Genomic DNA, 27,471 nt, shown 5'->3' with positions numbered 1-27,471 from the left:
CTGCTGGCCTCCGTTTCGACCGGCGTGCCCGGCGCCGGCCCTGCAGCCCGGATCTGCCGGGCGGGTCCCCCCGCGCTTCCGCCGCCGCCGCCCCGCCCGCCGCACCGGAAGCTCCCGGGCGGGCCGCAGGGCGGTGCGGCGCGGCGGCGGCGGCGGCGACGGCGAGGTTGGTTGCACGGCGCCCCCGCCCCACCCTACTCCACCCGCCGGGGGCCGGCGGGGAGGCTCCTCGACCTCCGGCGCCCCCCAGCCCCGCGCCCCGCGCTCCGGCTCCGGACACCCCAGTTCCCGCGCTCGAGCAGCTCCCCCTTCCCAGGCCCGGGCCCCCGGGGAGCGTCCACCCGTGGGAGGGTCACTGGCGTGCGCAGAGCCCCGTGCTGCGCTGGCATCTGGGGAGCTGGAGGTGGCGAAGAGACAGGGCCCTGGTCCTCAGGGGGTGCACGTACAGCGGTGGGGGACACAGACAGTGACGGGGGTGGGGGTGGGAGGCGCTGTCACGGGGCTGGGCAGCAGGGGGCCTGAAGGACGAGGTGAATCTCAAACCCCAACGTCCAGCCCTGTTAGGTGGGGGCGGCCCACGGAGACTTCCCAGGCGAAAAGGAGGTGTGGACCCTGAAAGAGCCGAGTGGAAGTCTGGGGATATTGGGGTGTAGGGTGAGGGAGCCCTCCGTGGGGGTGAGGGAAGGGGTGTGAGATTACTGAATGGGGCAGATGCTGGTTAGGGGTGGAAGAAAGAGGAGCCCGGGGAGAGAGCAGCCAGAGAAGTCGGAGGGTGGGGGGCTACGGAGGGGTCCAGTCAGGTGCTGGCCAGAGCGGAGAAAGCGACAGGTTCGGGGCATTTGACAGCGGCCGGGAGATAACCGTGGAGATTGGAGTGAGCACGTGGAGCTCTAGCCCAGCCCAGCATTTCTAGCCGTTTTCCTGGCTCTGCAGGTCAGGAAAGGGAGGTGGAGCGGAGTTTGGATGGAAACGTGTAAAAGACATCCCGTAGTACGATGTGTACCGGAGCACAGGCCTTGGCAGGAGCTGCGAGATCTTGGGCTGTCCCCAGCTGGGTGAAGGAGGATGCTCGGGGGCAGACTGGAGAGACGGCTCCGAACTGAGAAAGGCCTGGGTACCTCGTCCATCCTGCACCCAGGGAAGGAAGGAGCACGGAGCTTGGATCAGAGCTGGGATGTACAGTTAAAGGAGCATCATTCTGGCCGTTCGTATTTTCTCTGAAGCAAGCATAGGGATCCCAGTGCTCGCTGAAAGCGTCCTTGGTTTAGACTCCGGAGAAAGGAGAACATGTCTGCTCCGGAGAGGACTTACAAGGCCTCCGGAAACCTACGGAGAAGTCCCCCCTCTGCCCTGTAGAGGAGCTGCAGAGTAGCAGTGCGTTTGGGTTCTGAAGTAGGTGTCAGGTCCTTTGCTGGCCCAGGGGAGAGTGGCCATCCTGACGGACACAGTGCTGTCAGGTGCCTTGCCTTCTCTGGCAGCCCAGGGCAGGTGAGCAGGTGAAGGTTTCCAGGGCCAGGGGACAGGATCCAACTTGTCCTGCCAACCTGTGAGACTACAGGCTGATGGTCCCCAGGACATTGTAGAAATGCTTTAACGTAATCCACTCCCCAGGAGCCCTGTTGGCGTAGTGGTTGCTCGTTGGGCTGCTAAGCAAAAGGTTAGCTGTTTGAAACCACCCAGAGGGAGAAAGACAGGCCTGATGAGTTACAGTGTCGGAAATTCACAGGGGCAGTTCTACCCTGTCCTATAGGGTCCCTATGAGTCGCCCCTGGTGTTTGAATGCTAGGAGAGTAGCTATCATCTGAGGGCAAGGTCAGACCCGTTGGAGCGCTTCGATTGGCCCAGGCACTGTGCCAGGTCCTCACCCAAGGTCTCAGTCATCACAACATTCAGGTGTAGCAGGCTAGGCACTCTTAGCCCCGTTTTGCAGGGGTAGATGCTGAGGTTCTGAGATGCTAAGGACTCTTGCCCAGCTTGGAAAGCTAGTAAATAAATAAGTAAATGAAAGGAGGAAGGCCCTCAAGGAAATGGATTGACACCATGGGAACGAGTGTGAGGATGGCGCAGGACTGGGCACTGTTTCGTTCAGGTGTCCCTAAGGTCCCTATGGGTCAGAACCAACTGCATGGCCCTCAGAGCAAACAGCAACATAGCTAGTAAGTGTCGGGCCTAGGATCCCCACTCAGCTCTATCTGCCTGTCCTGTGATTTGAAACTGCAATGAGAATTCACAAAACACGAACCCCCTTCTAGCACAGCAGGGCAGGAAGGTGTGTGGGGACCTTCTGTTCCAAATGACAGTTGAGAAAACAGAGGTCAGATGCCTGTCCCACCTCTGCAGCTTCCACCAAGTGGCCTTGCTCTCGTCTCAAGGCCTTAAGCTTTGAGTCAGACACAGTGGCTGGGGTCTGGCTTCTGACTGCAGAGGAAGGTTGTGCTGAGAATCAGGAGGCAAAACACTGGCCGACACACAGCGCACACACCAGGAACCCTAGCATGCGTAGTTCCCCTGCTTGCCTCTGCGTGCTGTCATGGATCTGCCTGCTTTGGAACTGAGCCTGACTCCCTGCGACCTTGTACGTTTAGTTCTTTGTTCCTCTTGGGGCAGAGAAGTGGTGGTGCCTGACCCGGGCGTGTGGCTACTAGGACTTCCTGATTGGGGACCTTCATGGGCGGATCCAGAGGAGTCTGTGGTTCCGAGACTTTGGGCCCAGAAAATCAGCTGGGGACGTCAAAGGAGGGGAGGACCAAAGGGCCCAGTGTCGTCACTGTCTATTAAAATGCCCTGGGTGGGCGGGGTCATCAGAGGTCTTCCTGCTGCCTCCGGTTGCCTTAGTCACAGACCGCCCGCCAGAATCTCAGCGCCCAGAGGGCACTTGGAGCCCACCTGTTGCATTACATTTTCCTTCTTCCTTTGTACAGATGGGGTACCGGAGAGCTGGTCTAAAGAAATGACTTACCTGAGGTCACCCAGCTTGGCTGGACCAGCCTTGGGCACTTCCCCCAGGAAGGTGAACCCTCCCACCAAAGAAGTCTAGCCTGCCTGGGGACTCCAGGGACCACAGCCCAGTGGCCAGCCAGCTGTGGCTCTCTCTGCTGAGTGGCCCCCAGATCCTTGGAGGAAGCCGGCAGCAGCCTGCGGTTCTCAGACAGGGGAACTCTAACTGAGGTTCCTGACAATCCGTGACATAGTTCTCTTTTCTCTCTGACTTGCTCTCTGGTTCTCTCTCTGTCTAAAGAATGGGTGGACACCCTTGAAGCCTCTAGTCACCGTTCAGGGGATTTCTTCACCATGAAGGGTAATTCCTGCTCCATCCCTGAGGTGACTCAGCTGTGACGTTGACCCACACCAGCCAGACAGAAAAAGATAAAGTCACCAGCGTCTCCCTGCTGGTCCGAGAGGGTGGCCCAGGCTTGAACCCACCTCTTCTTTCATCACAACTTCTACTGGTCTGGGCTCTGGCCTGACAGGGATCCCAGGATGGCCTCTGGCTCCTCCAGCAGCCCCCGCCCAGCCCCTGATGAGAATGAGTTTCCCTTTGGACTGCCCCCGACCGGCTACCAGGACCCAGCAGAGCCCAGGGCCCTCCGCTGCACCGCCTGTCTCTCAAAGAACATGAGGTGAGGAGGCAAGATGGGGAGCCAAGGGTGGGTCCTGAGAGGCATCAGGGAAGAGATGCGCAGAGGGTGAGGAGCACTGTGGGTGCTGGGCAGGTGCCTTCACCTCTGTGGGCCTCCCTACCCACACCTTGTCCTCACTGCCTTGGCGCTGTGTCTCTGCCTCTTGGAAGCCAAAGTAACCACAGAAAGTTGTTAGCTGTCACGGGGGAAAGCTGTCTGTCTGGTAGGGGGACAGGGCCTTTAATCCCCGCTGGGCAATGTTGGGGCTTCGTGGTCTGCTGATGTCTCTCAGTTTAGCTTGCTTGACTTTAAAATGCCCATAAAGTGATATTTTTACCTTATAGAAATGTTATGTTAGAAAATCCAATCAATAACATCTAAAACTGGCATTTATTCAAGAACGTATCCCTTCTTGGTAAATGGCAAATGTGTACAACTATGTCTCTTTGCACGACAATGACTGTGCACCACTTTTATACCGTTTGCCGAGGAGACCCCTTTGAAAGGGGTGGAAAGTATTTGTATGTATGTCCATCCGTGGTTAATTAGAGAGCTGCCATGTCCACACTATCAGCCATAGCTCCCCTTAACTAGGAAGCACCTGCTGTGTGCCATCTCTTTGCTCGGGGTCACCTGGTGAGGTGGGCACCAGTAGTTTCCACCGAGCCCTAATGCACTAGGTCAGTACACCCGGTCACTCTCCTGGCAAATCCCTCGGAGGCTGCCACATACCCACGTACCTCTGTGTGACCTTTGTTTGGGGTTTTACGGCACCATAGAACTGAGTCAGACCTGTGAGAAGGTCACAGGGTGGGGGGACCTGTGGGAGAGGGAGGGGGAGGCTGTGGCTGGGAAAGGCCAGGGGGAGGGGGAGGAGACAGCTGAATCAAAGCCTTATCTGGTTGTATCATCAAGGAGATGGCTATAAGGCTCCTCCCAACACTAGCAGAGGAGGAGGTGGGAACTAGTAGGGTGGTGAAGGGGCCTGGGCCTGCTTCAGCTCAGCTGATTCACTCTTATTCAATCCACCTGCCCATAAACTAGGCTAGGCCAGTGGGTGCACTCTGGCCTGCTGACCTCAAGGATGGTGGTTTAGGCCCACCAGCAGCTCTAGGGGAACAAAGAGCCGGCGATATGCTCCCAGAAAGCCTGCTCCCAGAAGCCAACTGGGGAGGCTTTCCTCTGTCCCCGTGAACCAACTCAACAGCACATGACAGCAAGTCACCCCTGGCATCAGACACCCCTGGGGTGCGTCTTTGACACCCATGTCCGAGTTAACCTGAGTTAGCCTCTGACCCCTGCTCTCCTGGCTAACAGCCTTCAGGTGACCTGGTCGCTGAGGGCCCTTCGGCCACTAACAAACCATGTGTGCCTCTGATGACTAAAATTAAGAGACTAAACCAAATAGGAGATGAGAAACCCGCTGGCCCACGAGTCAGTCCGCTGTCCCTGCAGCCCTGTGGGACAGACGAGGACTGACTGCCCATGGCGCTCTGGGACTCCACCTGGATGGCAGGTGGCTGCCTCATCTTTCTCAAGAGCAACAGCTGGCAGGTTGAAACCACCAACCTTTGGGTTGGCAGCCCAAACCAGCGGGGCTCCCGGGCATGGGCAGCATGCTGTTACCCAGCATGCAACGCGCTCTGCAGTGAAACAAGGCTGGGGTACGGAAGGGCTGGCACGGCCTCCACTCGGCTCAGCTCGGGCTTGGCCACCACATGAGTTCACATCAAACCTATGGATCCGAGGGTCAGATTCAGAGCGGTGGGTGCAGGGTGTGGACCTGCACCCCTCCGGGTATCTGCCACCATGCTGGCAAGGGACTGGCCTTTGGGAGTGGTGGCAGGGAACCGAGTGCCTCACCCAAGGAATTCTGCTCATGTTTCCCCAGGAACAGCGAGGATGAGATATGCCCCCAGTGCAGAGGGGACGACCTCCAAACCGTATGCCCAGGAAACCCACCTCAGAAGGTACGTGATGCACTAGGAAAAGGTCTTGGACCTCCCTCCTCGTGTTTAGTCTCTGTTGTGTCCGAGGTCCCCAGAGGTGAGCGGTGAGCCTGAGGCCACGGGGCTGGTCTGCGACAGACCCAGGGTGAGGACAGCCATCTAGACCAGGGTCTCCAGATGACAGCCAGATTTTGAATGGTTGAAAAAAAAATCAGCTTATCCTTCTCCAGTGCAACGAGTTCTGTTCTCAGCTGTGGTTCAGTGGGACATGCACAATAAGTCACTTTCCTGCTGTCTTGGTGGCATCTGGTTACACGTTGGGCTGCTAAGTACAAGGTCGGCCATTGGCTCCTTGGGAGAAAGACGGGTTTTTCAACTCCGGTAAAAGGTCACGGGGCAGGTCCACCCTGTAGGGTCACTAGGAGTCACTAGGAGTCAGCATTGACTCTGAGCCAGTGAGTTTGGCTTTTGCTCTTGCTGCTGTCTTATAATAATAATATTTTAAAAACAAAGAAAGATTCAATTCATTATCTTTATTATGGAAGTAGATGTTGTTTGACAGCTTAAATTGTGACAAAATCATTCAAATTTTTGTAAGAACAAAGAATAGATAAGTTTTACATTAAAACATGAAAGATCTATCTAAAAATAAAATATAGCCGTTTGCTGTCATGTTTTTTGGCCCAAGGTCACACTCTTCGCTCATGAATGGACTCAAAGAGAGATGGCCGCTTGCACCGGCCATGACAGAGCTGAGTGATGACAGAGAGAGTTTCTGGCCCACAAAACCCTAATAATGTCCTTTCCGGTCTTTTACAAAAACTGTGCTTAGTCCCTCGTGATACTCTTCCGGCCTGCCTCCCACAGGGAAGTGCCGTAGGCCAGGATCCTCTTCCTGGGCTCGGCCAAGCTGTGCTTCTAGAAACAAGAGGAGCTAACTTTGGAAATGTGAGAAAGCAAAGAGACAGGCTCAGCGGCCACAATTTAGAACCTTAGTCCTTCTAAGCAGGAAGGTCCCTCACGGGTCATCTCCCATCCAGCGGGCCCCAGATGCTGGCCAGAACTGCTCTGGTCCCAACAGTTCTTGGGAAAATGATTCAAAAAGAAGGCAGCAGCGGGTGAGTTTTCCTAGCAGTAAATTCTCCACCCTGAGATCCTGCGCTCCTGTAAATGACTTTGTGTAAATTAAATGATGGGGAGGGTGGATGACGAGAGTGGGGAAGCCTCTACTTGGTCAGAGAAAATGACAGCCATTTTCATGCTCCCCTCTCTATTCAAACAAACAAATGTGCATTGATCCATGAACCTCACTGTGAGAACCACTGCTCCCCTTTGTTTGGCTTGTGGGACCCTAAGACCCAGTGGGGAGTCTCCATGCTGAAGTGCCCTGTGGCCAGTGCTTACCACACTGCACTGGCCCCTCTGTACGGTGAGTTCATCTTGCACAAAGCACCCTTTTTGCTAGTAATTCTGGTCCAGGGCTCAGGAGCCAGGTGTCCATGCCACTTCCAAAGGGTCTGTTGTGTGGGCCAGGACTGGTCCTGTGCCTTCGCTGGGCCTCCGTCATACCATCTGTCAAATGAGACATTTCTTGGGCTGTGCATGGGCTCTCCTGCGGAGTCCGGCTTGTGGTCAGGGAGCAGCAAAGTGACTCCCCCGCCCCACCTTGAGGAGCCAGAGGTGGACAAGAGTCCAGCCTCCTCCTCCCATGCTGTCAGGCACTTTGGGGGGATTTCCTGCCCCACCCAGGGCTGCCTGAGGATTTCCCACCCCCTTTCAGCAGCCCCTGCAGGGCATGAGAACCCCCCAAACCAAGCCCACCACTCTCACATGCATTTCTACTCATGGCCACCCTCTGGGACCTGGCCAGAGCCCAGGTGGCACTGGGGGCTAGGCTGCTACCCAAAGGTCTGCACTTCAAACCTGCCTGCCTCTCCACAGAGGAAAAGACCAGGCTGTCACCTCCAGGAAAGATTTGGTCTTGGGACAGTAAAATTGGGAGAGGAGCATGAAAATGGGGTCAAAATCAGCTCAATGGCAGTGAGTTGGGAAAGTAGAACTGCCCCCACCTCCTCCCCCAGGTTTCCAAGTCTGTAACTCTTTTGGTTTGCAGCCTAGTGCTTTAACCACTGCACCACCATGGGGCCCTCCGTGGGATCCTAGTAAGGCTCAAAGGCATTGTCTGGAACCTCACGCTCCACTGCAGAGTTGATGGAACAGGCCCTGAGCCCCCCTGGGGGAGTCTTGGTAAAGGTGCTGTGTGGAGAGCAGGCTTCTCTCCACGCCACGGCACCCCATGCTCCACCTGCCACGTGCAGGACTGGCACGTGCTCGCTTAAGACTTCTGACCTCCCGAGGCTGGAGGGCGGGCTCGTGTTATCTCGTTTATTTGTTCCTCTTAGCAAACATAATAGGCTTTCACCGTACAAATCTTGGAGATAATACATATTTGAAAACCCTTAATCTAGTGGTTTTAGTATTTTCAGCTTCGTTGAAATGAAATCAGATAAAAGTAGAAAGGCCCCGATTAAAGGGCAGCAGAGAGCCTTGCCCTGGATGCCGCCCCAGTTCTCTCTCCCCAGCCGTCATCTCCCCCCGCACCCCGTCCACACACTTCTCCCCTCCACGGGGCTCTCGAGACCACTTTCCGCTTTCAACCACCCACGTGAAGTGACTCATCCTGGAGTCGCGGGCCTCTACAAAAGAAGTCCTGGTGGCGACGTGGGTTAAGTATAAATACTACAGTCTTGGAACTCTATGGTCAGTGTCTTTGGGAATCGGTTCAATGGCAGTGGGATTTGGGGCTTATCAGGCTATCAAAAGGCGCCTTGGGGACAATGGCAGTTCAGCCACCCAGTGGGGGAACACTGCGGCTGTCCACAACAGCAAAGAGTTACAGCCGCAGAGACCCCACAGATCAGTTCCAGGCTGTCCCAACACACTGCCCTTCAGGTCACTTCCACGCATCACAGTCCGATCGGGTTTCCGAGGCTGAAAACTGCCTGGGAGACTTATGGCCTGGACGCCCAGTGGGGCACTTCCACTCAGCCCTGCCGTGAGGGCTCAGCTTTAGAGGGCGCCCAGGCTAGCTTTGGGTGTGGGATCCGGCAGTGGAGTGGGAGAGGGGCATGGTCTCTGAGAAGTGTCAGTCATCTCTTGGTGAAAGGTTGTGTGAACCAGTGGTGTGATCACCTGCAGGAAGTCACATTGTGGAAATACCAGGGCCACCTTGGGCTCCTGACCCTGGTGGGAACTTCAGGGCACTTGACCAGAGAAAAGCAGCTGGTTATAAATCAACACTTGGCATGTGTGGTCATCGCTAAGTCTATCTGGATGTGGGCACTGTGGGAAGTGGAGGCGGCAGACGGCAGGTCTGGAGGCAGCTGTGCTGTGCCCACCTTGCCCACACTTCCTGTGCCATCTGCTTATCAGCTGCCCTCACCCCCAACTCCATTAGAGTAATACCCCCTAAGAAGGCCCAGAGCCAGGGCGATTAGCTGATGTCAGAAGCAGATAGGAAGGGGATTAATGGTGACCTAGTTAGAAACATGGCTCTCACCTGGAGTCACCTTCCTATGAAGTGACATTGAAGGAGGGGACGGCCTGGCAGCTGATAATTAAACCCTCAATTCCATCTGCCTGCGACCCCCCAAGTGGGCTGGTTTTCTCTCACTTTCCCCTGGGTCCCATTTTAAAAGATCAAAAGCCAAGCTGGCCTATGATGCCCAGTGGCTGAAAATCATGCCACAACCGATTCTTGAGTCAGAAAAGCAGGCTTCAAGCCATCAAGTCCATTTTCCATCTGTGCCAAGTGTCCTCATTTCCGTCCAGCAACAGGGGACGGCCACTGCCATGCCCCTGCAGTGTGCAATGTTTGCCTCCTAAATGTACTAAGCAGAAGTCTATCCCTCAAGGCCACAGAGGACAAATCAGCTCCTGCCCCACGCAGCCCTTTTGGAGCCTTCCGGAGTGTGTACGCATTTGAACTGTGCCCTTGGGTGGGGACCCTGTGCTCTCACACTGCTGGAGCTGGGGGGTCAGGTGCTGCCCCCTTTGCCGCCTGGGGCCTCCTGTGTACTGGGTGGAGGCCAGTCCCCTGGTTTGTGGATGGGCAGCACACTTGGCCAAAGTCACACCATAAATAAGAGACAAAGCCAGTCTCCAGCTCCTGCTTCCTAGGCTGGTGGCATCTTCTTTTTGCAGCCTCCAATAGGACGGGCCCCCACAGTGTTTCTTTTTTATATATCGTTTTATTAGGAGCTCGTACAACTCTTATCACAATCCATACATAGATCAATTGTATAAAGCACATTTGTACATTCATTGCCCTCATCATTCTCAAAACATTTGCTCTCCACCTAAGCCCCTGGCATCAGCTCCTCATTTTTCCCCTCCCTCCCCGCTCCCTCCTCCTTCATGAACCCTTGATAATTTATAAATTATTATTTTGTCATATCTTTCCCTGTCTGACGTCTTCCTTCACCACTTTTCTGTTGTTCGTCCCTCAGGTAGGAGGTCACATGTAGATCCTTGTAATTGGTTCCCCCTTTCTACCCCATCCTCCTGCCACCCTCCCTACATCACCACTCACACCACATCTGCCCTGGATTCCTTGTGTTTCCAGTTCCTATCTGTACCAGTGAACGTCCTCTGGTCTAGCTGGATTTGTAACGTAGGATTGGGATCATGATAGTGGGTGGGGAGGAAACATTTAGGAACTAGAGGAAAGTTGTATGTTTCATCATTGCTTCTTATTGGCTCTTCTCCTCCCCGAGACCCTTCTTTAAGGGGATGTCCAGTGGCCTGCAAATGGGCTTTGGGTCTCCACTCCACACTACCTGCCTCATTCTCAATGATATCTTTTATTCTGATAATGCCTGATACTTGATCCCTTCCACACCTCGTAGTCACACAGGCTGGTGTGCTTCTTCCATGTGGGCTTTGTTGCTTCTGAGCTAGATGGCCACTTGTTTACCTTCAAGCCTTTAAGACCCCAGACGCTATATCTTTTGATAGCCGGGCACCACCTGCTTTCTTCCCCACATTTGCTCATGTACCCATCTGCCTTCAGCCCCACAGTGTTTCATGCATGTTTGAATCACACCGCCAACCTGTGCTGCTCCTGATTCAGTGCTATGGAAAAGCAGGATAGGCGAGACGACTTTCAACTCGGAGGCTCAGGCAGATGTCCTGGAGGCCATGTCAGTTGGGTTGAGCAGAGCTTGTCCAAGAAAAACCTGGCCTCCCTACAGAGGAGAGACAGGCTAACAATCCACCACCCCCCACGCCACCCCCGGCATAGTACCCCGGCCCCCAGCACCAGCTGAGGTGCCAACAGAAAAGGCCCCAAGGCATCCAGACGGCTGTTGGCCTCTCCCCACCCTGCAGATTCCCCCCTCCCCTCCCCGTGGCTCCCCTGCTCCACACATAAGCCTGCCACCCTCTTCTTACTCACATTCTCCAAAGCCCAGGGGTTCCCAACCAGAGTCCTCCCACTGGGACCCTTGCTGTATGGAGCCATTGCACCGGTGGCCGTTTGTTACAGCAGCAACAGGAAACTAATCCCAGCACTTAAGAGTGTCATCTCATTTAGTCTTCACAAGACACTTCACTCCATGAGAGGCCCTACTGTCATCCTCCCTTTGCAGATGTGGAGGTCGGGGCTGTGAGGTCCAGCCTCCCTCCTCTTGGGGAGACACCGAAGCTCGGGTAGTCAGTAACTTGTGGGTGTCAGAGCTTGGGGCAAAGGTGAGGGAGGGCACATGGGCTTGGAGTTCACGTCCAGTATCCCTCCTCCCCACCACGAAGACTTCTCCTCGACTACCAGGTGCTTCACCAGCAGCCAGGGCTGGGGCCCGGGAGCGGGAGCCCAGCCCATGTCGTAGGTCACACCGGCTGTACATCTGGTCCCACAAGCGGTGCCTGTGTGAGTGCCTCGCTGCTTGAGAACGGCTAAAAATAAAATTCCCAGTGGAATTTCCTCTGAGGGGAAAGGCAGCAGAGAAAATAAAATCACCACTCTCAGGGAACACTCGTCCTCTGTGTCCGAGAAGTCTCCGGGTGTGCAGGTCGGTCGACTCCTGTGCCTTGGTTCTGTGCCTGGCTGGGGCCTGCCACTTTCTCCGCACCTCCGTAAGCACCAACCCATCTGAGGACAGTCACACATGCTGAAGAGGAGGTCAGATTGTAGAAACTTGAACACGGAGGAGTGAAGAAGTCTCCCAAGGTCACACAGAAACAGGCTTTGAACCCCCGACAGGCTGGCTCCCTGCAGCAATGGAAGGAGTGAAAGGCTAATGTGGAACTTAGAGTTGCCCAGCTTCAGACCCTGAGACTGGCCTTTGAGAATGGGCTCTTTCCAAACGGGCCTCCTGATAAGGGCGGTGCCTCGACCACACAGCACACAGACACCCCACAGCAGGCTTGCTGCTCTCGGCACCCGGGAAGGCTCACCTGCTGCCTGCCGTCTAAGAACCGCCCTAATCACATGTGCCTTTCCCCCGTTCCGATGCTCACTTCGCATTAATGTTGGATCCTTGGAGCAGCAGGGGATGCAAATCGTGGACTTGCAGGACTTAGTGCGGCCTAGCAGGATTCAGGGCCACATGGGCATCAGACACTGCGTGCCCGCCCCAAATGGTTCCCACTTGCAGGACACTACCTGCTGGGAGGCCGAGTCCCCACAGACCCCTGAAGCTGCCAGGCCCTAGTCTCCCTGGCCAGGCCGCCCTCTGCTTGCCCTCCCTAATAAAACATCTGGTTTCTGTTCTCTGTTGGGAACAGCTTGTTCCTACAGCCTGGGGGCGGTTCGTGGGGAGGTGCTTTGCTGGGCTGTGCTCTGTGTCCCAAACCAACGGTGCTCCCTGAGCCCACGGATCTCGGCTGATTCCACTTTGAAAGAATAACCACTGGTGAGGTTTGTCTGTGTGCAGCCCCAGCAGCATCGTGTTCGATTCCTGGCCTCTCATCCTCCGCATCACCCCCTGCAGTTGTCTTCTTTTGTAAACTCGAAAAACTCTTCTAAGCTCGATACCCTTTACAAATAACAAAATGTATGCGTTCGAAGTGTGCAATTGGGTGGATGCTGGTGACTGTGCACTCGTCTGGCCACCAGCTGTAAGTTCAACTAGCAGACGTACCAAAAAGGGATCCTGGTGTGCCTGTGGGGTACCAGTGCTCTCGCCAAACTCAGTGCCAGGCAGCCACTGGCCTGCCTTCGGTGACCTTAGTTGAGCTCTTTCTAGCACGCATAAGAAAACAAGCAAGCAACATGTCGCTGTGTGGGCTTGGCTGCCCACATTGGTCCCAAGATTCATTCATGTGATTGCGTAGAGAAGTTATTTGCTCCATGCGGCTGATTGGAAGTATTCCATAGCGTGGATAAATGACAGTTTACTCATTCCATCGCCAGTTGTAGACATCTGTGTTGCTTTATGGGTTGTCTCCCAGTTGTAGACAGTGCGGGGCCATTCTTATTCGTCATAGCTGCACAGCTTCACGTACACCTTTGTGTGGACACGTATTCATTTTGCTTGGGTAAATACCTGAGTAAAGTTTATGTGTTAAACGCTAACCGTTTGTTTACATTTTACGCGCATAGATTTTCTCCAAAGTGGCTATACTAACTTGCGCTCCTCCCAGCAATGAGTGAGAGTTCCACTAGTTTCACATCCTCACCAGCACCTGACACTGTCAGTCTCTTGTAAGTTGGGGCCATTCTGAGGAGCTCATAGTGGTCACTCATTGTGGGTTTAATTTGCATCTCCCTGATGTTGAGCATCTTTTCACAAACATGAGATTTGTCATTCACATAGCACCTCTTGTGAAGTATTTGTTCACATCTTTTGCCCATGTCTTAATTAGTTTGTACATCTTGTTGCCTTACAAGACTTCTGTATATATTCTGGGATCAAGACCTTTTCCATGTTTCCATATTTCTCCTGTGGGCGTATCCTTGCCTGGAGATGGGAAGGCGGTGTGGGTAGCGCCCGTGCCTGGGCTGCTTCCCAGCTGGGGCCTCCTTGGGCAAATATCTTCCCCATTTTGAGTTTCACTTTCTTCATCGGTAAAATGAGAACAGACAAACAAAACTCTACCCTGCCTATCCCACAAGTTTGTTGGGGGCTCTCAGAGGAATTATAACCATGGAAACATTTTGAAACCCGTCAGACTTATAAATAGTATTTCCAAGTTGCACTTGAAAGCTGAGTGCATCGTGTCACTGCCCTTGGCTACGCATCAACTGGAAGGCCCAGGACAGGCACACGCCAGGTCAGGGGATAGCCAAGGAGGGATGCAGATGGCAATGATGAGCAGAAGAGGCCCTGCCCTGTAAGTCTCAGAGAGTAGAAGACATCCATCCACTCACTCAGACAGTGTCCTGAATGTCTACTCTGTCCTGGACACTTCCCTTGGCACTAGGACCATGGCTTTGACTCTCACCGAACCCCCAGATCCTCAGGTCACTAGCTGAATGAACACTAAGGCTCCAACAGTGAACTGACCTGTGGTGGACGGGGGGTGGGGCAGAAGGCTCCAGCTCTGGTCTGCGCACCAGCCCTGACTTTGAGAGGCCCTGGGTTCCTCAGCTATAATAGTGAGGGAGATGGAGCAGGTGACTCTAGGACTCAAGGTGACCCAAAAAAACCAAAACCAGCTGCAGCCATTGCTAATTGGAATGTGGACTGTAAGGATGCCGCTAGGGGAACTGGAAATGGTCAGAAATGGAATGCATACAGGTGTGTCTATGTACTAGGCGTTAGTGTGCAGAAATGGACTGGCTTGAACCACTTTGAATTGGACAATCATATGGTTCACTATGCTGGGAATGACAAACTCAAGAGGACTAGAATCGAATTCCTTGTCAAAAGGGACACTTCAAGATCTATCTTGAAGCAAAATGCTGCCTGTGATAGGGATAGCTATCACCCATCAAGGAAGTCTAGTTAGCAAAACGATTCCTCAAATCTGTGTAGCAACCACTAAAGCTAGTGATGAAGAAACTGAAGAATTCTACTAACTTCTTCAGTCGGAAATTGTTCAAACGTGTACTAAAGTTGCATTGATAATTAATTATTGGCAATTGGAAGGTGAAAGTTGGAAACAAAGAGGTAGGACCAACAGGTCCTACCTGAATTTTGAGATCATCCGAAGAACAGATTTGTTACACTGAACACTAGAAACAGAAGACGTAGCAAGAGAAGAGACTCTGAAACTTGCTCTTAAGTGTCGAGTTGCTAAAGCAAATGGAAGAAACAATGAAGTAAAGAGCTGAATAGAATATTCCAATGGCCGCTTGAGGCCACAGTAAAGCTTCATAATGAAATGTGGTAAGACCTGGACGTAGAAGGCCAAAAAGGAAGAGAACATTCAGCCTATCTCAAGCTGAGAAAACCGAAGACAAATGCCAAGCCTTGAGTTCAGTGTTGAAGAATTCTCAGATCAGAACACGGAACCATGTATGAAGCATCAAAAGATGCAAGGAATACGATGGGCATTTGACCATGTCAAGAGATAACAAGATGATGGAGAACCAGTGGTGCTGCAGGAGGAAGTCTAAGCTTCGTGGGAGGCATTAGCCAAAAACCGGGCTCCAGGACCTGACGGAGGACCAACTGAAATGTTTGAAAGCACTTAGCTCTGCCAAGAAATGTGAAGACAGCTACTTGGCCAACCAGCTAGAAGAGGTCCATGTCTGCCCATTGTGAAGAAAGGAACCCAACAGAACGTGCAAAGTATCAAACAATGTCATTAATACACGTGAAAGTAAAATTTTGCTTTAGATGATTAAAAAACTATTGCAGCAGTTGATCAACAGGAAGTTACCAGAAATTCTTGCTGGCTTCGGAAGAGCATGAGGGCTGTCATTGCTGTTATCAGATGGATCTTGGCTGGCTGGAAGCAGAGAATAGTTTGTGTTTGCTTGTGTTTTATATACTAAGCAACTGCGTTTGGCATTGTGGATGGATTCGAACAAACTATAGATAGCATGGAAATGAATGGGAATACCAGAACATTTTATTGAGCTCCGCAGAACCTGTGAATGAATCAAGAGGTAGTCATTCAAACAGAACAAAGGAATTCGGGATGGCTTTAAAATTGGTCAGGGCTGTATCCTGTCAGCATCCGTCTTCAATTGTATGCCAACGAAATAATCAGAGAAGCTGCCCCCTGTGAAGAAGAATTCAGCATCAGGATTGGAGAAATGCTTATTACGCAACCTGTGACAGGCAAAGGATACAACCTTGCTTGCTGAAAGGAAGGAGGATGTGAAGCACTTGATGAAGACTAAGAAATGCAGCCTTCGGTATGGATTACAACTCAATGTAAACAAAACCCAAATCCTCACAACTGGACCAGTACCCAACATGATGAATGGAGACAAGATCAACGTTGGGAAGGCTCTCCTTTTGCTTGGGTCCACAGTCACTGCTCACTGGGAGCTGAGTCACGGAAGGAGACAACATATGGTGCTGAGCAGATCTGCTGCAGAAAACCTCTCTAAAGTGTTGAAGAGCAAGATTGCCACTTGAAGGACCCTGTAAGGTGCCCCTGACACAAGGCATGGTTTTTTCAGTCCCCTCACATGCATGTGAAAGTTGGACGGCAAATCAGGAAGCCCAAAGAAGAGCGGATGCATTGGCATGATGATGTTGATGAAGAACTTTGGAGTATTGTGGACTGCCAGAAGAAGAAGTCTGTCTTGGAAGACATACAGCCAGAATGAGCCTTAGAAGTGAAGGCGACATGTCATCTCACACCTTTGGACGTGGTCTCAGGAGAGGGGTCCCTGTTGAAGAGCTTCACGCTTGCTCAAGTGCAAGGGGCGTGAGAAAGAGGCAGGCTCTGGGCAAGATGGATGGACAGAGTGGCTGCAACAATGGGCAGCAGCACAACCACAGTGGCGAGGATGCTGCAGGACAGGGGCCCGGTCGTTCTGTTGTCCACAGGGTCATTCGGAACTGGAACTGACTCAAGGACATCTAACGACATAGCAGATGAGGTAGATGTGAACTGTTGCCTCTGGACTTTCTGACCCTAAATCTCCTCAGGGCTCAGACCCTTGCTCTACCCAGACATCTTGGAGCAGAACTTTACGAACATTTCTTTGGTAGGAGTCGATGATGGGCAGTCACAGGGTGTTTTCGCAGGCACTGTACTGGACCCTTCCCCAGGAGATGGTCCCTGCCTACCGATGAAGAACCTCCTCAGTCTGTGAGGAATGGCTTGCCAAGGCCACACAACTTAACTGAAAAATAACTATGATCATGCCTAGTCAACTTTGGAACTGACAGACCAGAATGTTGATCATTTGCCAGGTGGTTACTTCCCCAGCCATCTCCTGGCACATGGGAGTAGTGCTTTCTAGCCAAAGATGATTGTGAGGCTCAGAGGAGCGAGCAAACTGAACTGGGATGATGGGCCAGGTCTCCTGACAGCCAGGCCATGCTGCTCCCCAGAGGACGCACAGCCTCCTCATTGAATTCCATGTCACTGCAAGGCTCCCTGGGGCAGAGAAAGCCGCCACGTGCTCAGGACCCAGAGGAGGGTGTGGAAGCTCAGCCCAGCGCCGACCCGGGCGGCTCCTGGCTCCCTGAGAGAGCTCCAGTGTCGGCCACAGGTACCCCAGTAGCATCCAGTGACATCTTGGCTCTTGCTTCCAGGACCACCCCAACGGGTCTGAGGCTGGAGTTGGCTGCCCCTTCACAGACGTTGGCTGCTCCTTCAAGGTAAGTATCTGAGGGTGAAAAGGAGTCTGTCCACTAGGGTTGCAGATCCCTTGGGCCGCCACTCCAGCCCCCAGGATTTTCTCACGATGTCAAGTCAAATCCCACTGTGAAGTCACCTTGGTGCACAGGGAAGTTCATCTGAACGTCTCACCCAAGCATTGGAAGTTGTTGCTATTATGAGGAGCCACAGAATAGACTCTGACTCCTAGCCCCTCACCCCTTGTGATAGAGTAGAACTACCCCGCAGGGTTTTCTTACCTGTCACCTTGGTGGATGCAGATCCCTGGTATGTCTCCCACAGACCTACCCAGGTGAGTCCACACTGATAACTTTCAGGTGTGCAACCAAGTGCTGAGCCGTTTCTGCCACGAGGGCTCCAAGATGGCCCGTGGCTCTCTCAGACCATCGTGTACTCGGTTTGGGCAGGGTCTCCGCCCTGGGGGCTGGATTGCCTGTGGTTTCTGGGGTGCATCTGCTGCCGGGGCCCTCCACCCACCTGCGCTCCTCCCACTGACACCCAGCCTCCTCTCTGCTGCCTTGGGCAGCTCTTCCTACGGCTCCCTGCTCTTTCCTTGTCTCCTCCATCCTCACCGGCCGCCCCGCCCTCTCTGCAGGGGAGCCCAAAGTCTCTGCAGGAGCACGAGGCCACCTCCCAGGCCTTCCACCTAAACCTGCTGCTGGGCTTCGTGAAACAGTGGCAGGCGCAGCTGGGCTCTGGCCAGGGGTCCGGCCCCACGGCCCTGGAGCGGGACCTGTCTGGCCTGCAGCTGCAAGCAGCGGTGGAGGCGGCCGGAGACCTGGAGGTGGATTGCTACCGGGCGCCCTGCTCCGAGAGCCGAGAGGAGCTGCCCCTGCAGGACTTGATGAAGGAGAAGCTCCTTGCTGAGCTGAAGGAGAAGCTGCGTGTTTTCGAGAACATCGTTGCCGTACTCAACAAGGAAGTGGAGGCCTCCCAGCTGGCACTGGCTGCCTCCATCCACCAGAGCCAGCTGGACTGCGAGCACATCCTGAGCTTAGAGCAGAGGGTGAGTGACGGGCAGATTCCTGTCCTGGGACACCACCCCCATCACCCCCTGCCTGTTTATCTCCAGAGCCCTGGACCAGCCCACCCTCTCAGGTCCTCCCAGGTGGGAGCATTTGCTCCCCTCAAAGCTGTTCTCTCCTGGGCAGAGTACTAAGGCAGACTGACTCAGAGCCACCCTGTGGGACAGGGAAGAGCTGCCCCCGTGAGTTTCTGAAACTATAATCGGAGGAAGTGATATCTTTCCCCCACGGAGCAGCTGGTGGTTTTGAACTTCCATCCTTGTGGTTAACAGCCCAACCATGATGCCACCAGGGCTCCTGAGTCAGACTCATAGCCAGGGTCAAACCCCCATATCCAGTCCTGCATGAACTTCTCCCCAGGCAGCGCCTTCCACTGCTCACTGCACTGTGAGAAAGCTATACCTTATGCAAGGTTACAGCCTGCTCGGGGCTCTTCCCTGCATGTTCCTGGCCCTGGCCCGCAGAGCAGCAAACAGACCTGCCTGGGGCTTTCCTACCTCAGGCTGGCTGCCCCCAGAGCCTTCACCATTCTGCCAGGGTACATTGCTTCATGCTGTCCCGTGGGCCCCGGCTTCGTCTCTCACGGATTCTGCCTGCTCCAAGCTGGTCCAGGGTCCACCTCATCCATTTTTCCCTCCGTTCTTGCCTCCCAAGCTTTTCTGTTTCTTCCCATAGCAGTCACCATGGTGGTGCTGCTTTCCGGCAGCATCGTTGCCTCGTGATGTCGAGAGGCCTGGATTTGGGTCTCAGCCCAGTGAGCTGCCCTGGGCAAGCCACTGTCCCTCACAGAGAGGCTCGGGGCATCGCCACCGATGAAAGTGGGGATGAGATTATCTGTAAGGCACTCACCTCCACTCCTGGGCACACCTGAGAAGGAACTTGTGCCTCAGGAGGTTTGTCCCCATGGGTCACCCACCAAAAGGGTCGGGTGCCTAGTCTGAGTGAGCAAGTAAAACCTGTATCTGTGAGACTCAGGCCCCATTAGAAGGTAGGCTCGCTGAGAGTGGGGACCGGCTTCATTCCGCCAGCAAGCTTCCTGACTCTCTTCTTACATGCCAAGTGTCATGGCAAGCATGGGCAGAGAAGTGGGTTTGAGCCCAGGTCTCCGTAGGCAGTGGAGACCATCTGCAAGAGAAGGCACTCTCAGGGAATGGACTCTGTTCCCGGAATGAGAGGCCAGCTGACCTAGGACAGGGTGGAAGGTTCCAGAGGAAGCTTCCTGATGGATGCATAGGAGCTGGCCAGGGGCATAGGAAGGAGACAACTTCCCGGAAGGGAGGGAGGCACATGGGAAGATGTCGCAAGAAGGCACATCTGGGCAGGTCTGTCCCCCTGTCTTGCTGTCCCCCGCCCACCCAGCCCCAAGCTAAGCCAGCTGCTGGTGGCCCTGGCTGAACAAATGTCCCTGCAGGTGGTGGAGTTGCAGCAGACACTGGCCCAGAAGGACCAGGCTCTGGGAAAACTGGAACAGAGTCTGCACCTCATGGAGGAAGCCTCCTTCGACGGCACCTTCCTGTGGAAGATCACCAACGTCACCCGGCGGTGCCACGAGTCAGCCTGTGGCAGGACCGTCAGCCTCTTCTCCCCAGGTAATACCTCCCCCCAGGCATGGAGACCGGCCTCCCTGGGCCCAGCAAGCAAGCACACAGACCGCGCCTCCCGCCGTGGCTGCCCTGAGCCCTGCTAGGCCAGTGTCCCTTCAGGTCACCTACCACAGATAGCAGTTGTGCTGGGCCTGGGGGGTGGGGGGAGGGAGCTCTGAGCCATGGGGTCTGCTGTCTTCCAGTTCCTCCCCTCCCTGCTGGAAATGGAAACAAAGGCTAAAGGAGGTTTCCGCTGTGGTCACTCTGGAACCCTGCCCCCCAAGAGCCAGGGAGCCAGCGCCAGCAGGCTGAACAGGGCTGGGGGGCATCCGCCCAGAACCTGGCTGTGCTCTGGCCCTGGGCTTTGTCTGCCATAAGGGACTTCCTCCGAAAGTGCTTCCGCTAACTCTGTCTGTTTATATAGCAGTGCATACACTTGGACACAGAACACCCATGTTCATGCGTCCATATAGGGCAGTGTCCCCTGCCAGCGAGTCGATTTGGACTCACAGTGACCCTAAAAGGGCCTTCCGCAGCTATGAATCTTTACAGGGCAGACAGCCTCGCCCTTCACCAATGAGTTGTTAGTGCTCACTCTGCAGCGCCACCAGGGCTCTTCTACCGGGCAGTACCAGGTGCAGATGGGCAGCCGCTGGCCTTGCCGTGTGCAGATCCTCACCAGTCACCTGTTGCCGCGGGTCATTGTACAGACAACGAACCGAGCCCCAGGAGACCCAGTCTCTTGAGCACAGACTTGGTCATCCGCTTTCTCCCTGTCCCCCTCCCAAGCGTGCCTGTGTGAGCCAGTGGGGCAGGAGGAGGTAGCCTTGACCCCTCCCATCTGCCCAGGCCTCACACCTTTGATGGCCCCAGCTCCTCCTCGGGGGCTGGGATTCTGCCTCCCCATGGTCTGCAGGCCTGACTGAGAGGCTGAGGGTCCTGTCCTACCTGGCCCCTTCCTGCAAGGGCAGCACTTCTCCCCAGCAACAAAAGCCTCCCTTCCCAGAGAGGCTGGAAGGTACTAGCTGCCAGAACCTACCCCCTTGGGACGGACAGACAGAAGGCAGGCCTAGACCCCTGTGCGTAATCCCCGGGCAACACTGCAGCCCTTGGACCTGTGCTGAAGAAGGCCCGAGCTGAGCTGCCCCACTCTCCGCCAGCTCCTAGAAGGTGCCAACCAAGTGGCTGAGGACAAAAGCATTGGGAGATAGGAGGTCTGGCCCCAAATCCTGCCTCTGCCGCAACACACAGCCCTTGTCCAGCCCTTTCCCCTCCTGGGCTCTATTGCCCAAGTGTAAAACGCAGGCTCGGCTGCTTCGTGGTTCTCAAAGGGCAGGCCCACTAATGGCCACTCAGCTCAGCCTTTGCTTTGAGAATTTTTGAGGAATGCAAATTCCCCGGCCTCCCTCCCCCTCCCCCACAGCTCTACTGAATCTTGAGGCAGGACTTTTCAAAACCCCCTCAGAGATTCTGTTGGGCCGGCTGATTCTCGCCTGGCCGGCTGATCCCAGAGCCTGCTGGGACTCTGCCGGGGAAGCACACCATCTCTGCCTCCAGCTTCCTTGGTTTGGAGCCACTGACCATGGGCAGGCCTGACCACTGGGTCCCAGTTGGCTCCCCTGCACTCTCCGCCACCTCGGTGCTGACTCTGGCTTCCACATTGCAGCTTTCTACACTGCCAAGTACGGCTACAAACTGTGCCTGCGGCTCTACCTGAATGGGGACGGCACAGGAAAGAGGACCCACCTGTCGCTCTTCATCGTCATCATGAGGGGGGAGTATGATGCTCTGCTGTCCTGGCCTTTCAGGAACAAGGTCTGGGCTTCCCCCGCTGGGAAAGGATGGGAGGGGTGGGACATGTGGGACCCAGTCCTCGTGACACCATTCCTCTTTATGGGGCTTTATAGGGTCACTATGGGCTAGGCACTGAGCCACTACCCAGCTCAGTGGTTTGGACCCAAGCGTGAGGCTTTCTGCTCCCTTACAGATTGGCAGGCTCAGAATCCACAGGGACAGTTCTACCCTGTCCCCTAAGACTGCTCAGGGTTGACAGTGAATTTGGTTTGAGTTTATGAGACTGCATGGCCTCAGGGCAGTGGGTTAGGTTTGGTTGGCGCTCTGTTCTGTTCCAGCTTAAAGACCTGGAACTAAGTGTCCCTTGGGGGCCTGGAGAGGTGACATTCCGAAGGCTAGGGGAATGTGGAAATCTGTGGGACTTTCAGAAGACATTCCCTGCAGGTGACCTGGCAGCAGCCAAAGGGGCAGAGGTCAAGAATCGCAGAGTCCCCTGGGGTGGAGGGAAGGCTTGCCAAGTTGGTCTGGGTGTGAGTCAGCGGGCTGGTGGTTTTCAAATGTGCTGGGAGATGATTTAAATACCAATGGCTGGGTCTTGGCCCAGTGAAGGGTGAAGCCGGACCAGGGGAGTTTTCGAGCCACCACCACCAACCACCGCCCACTCCCCTCACCCCCATGCCTTTAGTGGAATGGAAGCCGCGGTCTCAGTCTGCTGATTGGCTTCTCAGTGACATGAACCAGGGAAGAAGATGTGCACGTTGCATCACTTTTAGTTCACCAGCATCTGAGGGGCTGAGCTGGATGGGCTGGCCTGACAACAGAAGCCCCGTGAACTTCAGGGCATGGGTAGAAGGCGTCCAAAGAGACCGCCTGTCTCCCGTTTGCCTTCTCCCAGAGGGTGCCAGTTTAATTGAGCAAGAAGGGGTATTGCAATAGACTGTCTGGATCCCACCCCTCTCCTGCCCCAGAGACTGATCCCTGACCACAGGCCACCCTGGAGTCCCAATCAGAGGAGGAGGTGCTTCTGTTTACTGTCTCTCTGAGGCCTCACCAGGGCGAGGGAGTCAATCTGGGCCAAGGGCCCAGGATACACAGGGGATGGATACGCATTGGAGCCTCTAAGCCTGACCTCCCACCCGCCCCACAGGTCACCTTCATGCTGCTTGATCAGAACAACCGTGAGCATGCCATCGATGCTTTCCGGCCCGACCTGAGCTCCGCCTCCTTCCAGCGGCCCCAGAGTGAAACCAACGTGGCCAGTGGCTGCCCGCTCTTCTTCCCGCTCAACAGGCTGCAGTCATCTAAGCACGCTTACGTGAAGGACGACACCATGTTCCTCAAGTGTATCGTGGAGACCGGTGGTTAGGTGGAGAGAGGGGACTTGAGAGAGCCCGCCCAGCTCCGGGAGAGCAGCAGCTGGGACTGGGGTCAGCCAGGCGAACAAGGGGTCCTACCCCAGCCAGCAATCCAAGCTCCGAGGAGGGGCTGAGGCGAGCGTGATCTGGGCAGACTGGCACATGGACTGTGGCTGGCCACCAGCTCAGGGGGCAGCGCCTTGGACTGCCCCCACAAAGGCAACAGACCTGAGGGAGCAGTAGCAGAATGGCTCCCCTCCACACCAGACTACACCCTGGGAAAGCTGAGCTAGATTTCAGCCAAGGTGGGGAGAGAATGCGGGCCAGCGCTGGGGTGAGCATGGTGGGCTAGGAGGGTCAGGCCTGAGTGAAGAAGCTCCAGAGGAGAACTGTTTTTCCCCTCTCGGTGGGAAGAAGCAGGCATGGCCCTGTGAAATCCTCTGTCCAGGCCTAGAGTGAGCTTCCCGTCACAAGACCAACAAGCAAAGCCCAGTGGCTACCTGGCAGGCTTCAACATCAAATTGGGGGCAGAACTGGAAGACCTTCACCCAGCAGTGAGCTGGGCTGGCCTAGCAGCCTGGGCCTGGCAGATCAGCTGCCCAAACAGGTTGGAGCACACAACCTCTGCTTCCTGTGCCTCCGCCAGCCCAAGTCCCCATCGCTTCATGCAGGGACACCAGGGATAGCCAGGTGGAGAAGGAAGGCGTAAGCCTTCCATGCGCCAGACAGCTTGGGGGTTCCGCCTTGGGTGCGTTCCAGCATCTCATATTACCTGGTTCATGAAGATGTTCACTTCTCCTCATTGACTGACCAAGGCTGCTGAGCCACTGATCAGAGGTGGTGTTTTGAAATACAGAGCCAAAGAGAATGAAAGATGAACTCTCTTGAAGTTGATGTACAGTGGATGGCTGTGGGGTTGGTCCTAACTGAGCTGGCCTTGAAACATCCATGGTTGAGGTGGGCTGGGCAAGGGCGGGCTGCGAGTGTCTTCAGTGATGGAGCTAGGCTGAGATGCAAGCATGTCAGGAGTAAGTCTGTACTGACATACAAGTCTGTACTGACATACAAGGGGGTACCCAAAAGAAGCCAGAATTAAAAACAAAACAGAATTTTAGTTATTTACTTTTTCAAAGCTATGCATTTAAACTTTTTTACCAAACAACCTTATCACCTTCAAAGTACTCTCCATTACACTTAATACATTTGTCAAATCTGCAATTCAATTCTTGGAATCATTTTCCAAACTCATCTGTTTGGATGGTGACAGCACCTCCCTTGTTTTTCTCTTTCCCTCTTCTGCATAGTCAAATCACAGCCCTTTATGGCCCTCTTCATTCTTGGAAACAAAACAAAAAAGTCACATGGAGTGAGGTCCGGCGAGTCAGGTGCGTGGGGACAAGAGAGGCATGCTGTTTTTTGCCAAAAACTGGTGCACTGAGATGGCTGTGTGAGCAGATACATTGTTGTGATGGCAAAACCAGTCCCTGTCTGCCATAAATCCGGGCTTTTTATCACCCACTGTTAGCCAATCTTTTCAGAACCTCTAAATAGAAAGCTTGATTAACAGTCTGACCTGGTGGAACAAACTCAAAATGCACTACAAGTCAACATTTTCATCCATTGGGGAAGTTGAGACATCCAGAACAAGGTTTGTCATCAATCACCATTTCACCTTTTTTGAAATGAGAAAAACACTCACATGCTTGAGTTTTTCCCATAGCGCTGTCCTTGTAAGCTGTGTTCAACATCACAACAGTGTCTACGACATTTTTCCCAAGCAGGAAACAAAATTTCACAACCACACACCGTTCTCTTAAGTCAACCATCACAAAAAAATGAGGTTAAAGCAAAACTGCCTTTTTGAAAAAATTCACTGTGACCAAAGAGAACCTTCCCAGGTGAAGTCACTGGGTGCACTAACTCAGAGCACATTGCTCAGTGCTCGCCTAGTGGGGAAAATATGTACTACAAAAGGTTTGCTCAGCCCAGCTCAATTCTGGTTTGGGCGGGGAAGGGTACCCCCTTGTAGGATGAGCAGTCCACCTCCACTCGGGCCTGGCAAGTTGCATCTTCACCTGACTTACTGAGGGAAAGGTGTTTGTGGGCCAGCTTCTCCTAGGGACTATTACACCTGACCTTTAGTTGCTTATTTCTGATGAATGGAGACACACACTCTTCAAACAGTGTGAGGCAAAACCTCACAACCATTCTTTTAGCAAAGTGATAAGGAGACTGCTGGTGCTACCAGCTTGCTAACTACTGGAACAGAGAAGTAAAGTTGCTCCCTGCCCTGAGAAAGTTCCCGGGGGAGACGTCATTGCAGCCGAGGTGAGAAGCTCCTGGGACTCGCCAGCCATAGACCATGGGAAGGGCTTTGTGGAAGCTCTGGCTTTAAATCTTTTCAATGTGAAGGACAGGTATAGGTACAGTGGAAACCCAGGTGAGAAGTCAGTCTTGGAAACTGGTGGGGCCTGTGGGGCAGGGGCCAACCTCTCTAGACTCTGATATCCATTGCAATGGCTACATAGAATTCACAGACAAAATTTGTGATTAAAGGGTTTATTGAAGAAGTTAACAGGTTGTAATGCCAGTGAGAAATCCTCAGGACAGAGGTGGTTTATCAAGACAAATTACAAAGTTCTTTCAGGTCTACTAATAACTGCCCAAAGGGCATGCCACTCCACTGTAAGCCTCAGTCCAAAGGCATCGAGCTCAGCTCTGTGAGTTAGCAAGCCCAGCCTCCTCAGTTACGTGCCCAGAGGCAGCCTCCTGCACAAAAGCGCTCAGCTTAACTTCTTCAGTGGGTTGTAAAGTCTCTATCATTCTGTTCCATGCTCTGGCTTCTGGTTCTGCTGCTGCCCCTCTGATATGGTTGTCCTCCGGATCCAGGTTCACTGTACAGGGATCTTGGGCTCCACTCCTGCCTCTTGCTGGTAATGAGATCCCTCCTCCTGCTTCTCAGAGGCTAGTCTTAAACACAGCAGGATCGCGTCCCAGGCCATCCTGTTCACAATTACAGGATCTTCCCTGACCTGCTTCCCAGCCCCATGCAGGAAAAGGTCGTTCAGTGAGAGTTGGAGACTGTCTAGAGAAGTCACGTTAAGTAATTCAGTGTCCCTGCAGGGGCCAACCCTGGGGAGAATCACATGATGCCAACTGCAGCAGTTCCGTGGGAGGGTGAGCACAGAGCAAGAGGGGGAGGGGGCTGCTGTTCCCACACTAAACCACAGGGAGTCCCAGGCAATAGGAACAACTATGATTTATGGCCTTCATACTAGTTCCTGACTAGAACGTGCTCATTTTGGAAGAACTGAGAAAGGGAGGAAGATACAGAAGAAAGGGAAGACCACCCCCGGGCTCAGCACCCATTCCTCACTCATCCCCGTGGTCAGGTTCCAGAGACCAGGTCTTTATGCAGAAACCGGCATTATGGGAAAACGGAGCGTACCCACTTCATTACATAATTGCGAAACCACTGAGCATCCCGGCCCAGCCATGTGGGCACATGACCGTAACCCTACAGCCAGTGTAGCTCTCTCCTCTCCTGCCCCACCCCCGCCCTGGAGTTTGTCATTGCCAGATGTGCATTGTTAATGTGCACAACGTTGGGTAGTGGGTTTTTTACTATTTTCATAAATGTGAAATGGTTGCTAGACGAGGAGGCGCGCTGGGAACATTGTACGACATGTTCCGTGCCTTTTGATGATAGCTGAGCCACAGACACGTGCATACATTCTCACACATACATAGTTTAAAAATCATCCTGTAAAATCCTGCTCTCTGCTCGACTGTTTCCACTTCCAATCCGACGATAAGAGCGTTCTCCCATGAGCCCCTGCGCCCAGGCTCAGTCATGGAAGCCAAGGAACGTGAAGTAACTTGCTCAAAACCCACAGCTACCGGGTTGTGACACCTGATGACCTTGGAGGACAAGGCAGCTAGAACTCCTAAGGATGTCCAACCCTCCGCTTGCTCCTTGGAAGAAGCCATGGGGTTTGAGCAGCCCCATGCTCGGGCCATCCGGGCCCCTTCACTTGCTCAAGCCCACTCCATGTTAGGTGGTGGAGTCAGGATTCAAACTTGGGTCTCTGGAAATCCCAGCCACGACCACAATTAGTATGAGATTATTTTCGGGAGGAGAAACGAAGGCCCGGAGAAGGAAAATAACTTGGCTGAGATCCCAGCCAGTGCCCAAGAGGGCTGGGCCCCAGTCAGGCAGGATGGGGCTTTGGAGCCAGGACTTGCCTGGTGGAGGCCATCATTCCACAAGTGGCGGGGGGCACACCGCCCACAGCCGGTGTCCTCAGCCTCGAAACGGCAGCAGTCCAGCAGAGCACACAGGCCGAGCAGAGACTAGCTAAGCCTTGGTTTACACTGCTGTCGGGGCAGAGAGTTTG

At 54.1% G+C, this 27,471-nt stretch overlaps 1 protein-coding gene across 2 annotated transcripts; it reads left to right on the top strand.

Annotated features, from left to right (window-relative positions):
- On the top strand, positions 1-25,940 carry TRAF1 (TNF receptor associated factor 1). Of its 2 annotated transcripts, none has more exons than XM_075560419.1 (8): positions 1-166; positions 2,922-3,620; positions 5,512-5,590; positions 17,233-17,298; positions 17,913-18,323; positions 19,754-19,931; positions 21,592-21,740; positions 22,867-25,940. In XM_075560419.1, the coding sequence occupies exons 2-8, from the start codon at positions 3,481-3,483 to the stop codon at positions 23,083-23,085; spliced, it is 1,242 nt and encodes a 413-aa protein (XP_075416534.1). In that variant the 5' UTR covers positions 1-166; positions 2,922-3,480; the 3' UTR covers positions 23,086-25,940. The 2 variants fall into 2 exon arrangements, with proteins under 2 accessions (XP_075416534.1, XP_075416535.1); XM_075560420.1 differs by lacking the exon at positions 1-166 and adding an exon at positions 810-2,575.
- Positions 25,941-27,471: the final 1,531 nt, after the last annotated feature.

This window comes from Tenrec ecaudatus, chromosome 10 (genome assembly GCF_050624435.1).
Source record: "Tenrec ecaudatus isolate mTenEca1 chromosome 10, mTenEca1.hap1, whole genome shotgun sequence".
NCBI lineage: Eukaryota > Metazoa > Chordata > Mammalia > Afrosoricida > Tenrecidae > Tenrec > Tenrec ecaudatus.
The sequence above is the reverse complement of the archived record's forward strand: the minus strand, read 5'-3'. Positions and strand labels throughout refer to the sequence as shown.

Coding starts and splice junctions, on each gene's coding strand:
- TRAF1 (XM_075560419.1), top strand. CDS start 3,481: ATGGCCTCTGGCTCCTCCAGCAGCCCCCGCCCAGCCCCTGATGAGAAT. Junction 5,591..17,232: donor CAGGAAACCCACCTCAGAAG/GTACGTGATGCA, acceptor TCTTGCTTCCAG/GACCACCCCAACGGGTCTGA. Junction 19,932..21,591: donor CGTCAGCCTCTTCTCCCCAG/GTAATACCTCCC, acceptor TCCACATTGCAG/CTTTCTACACTGCCAAGTAC.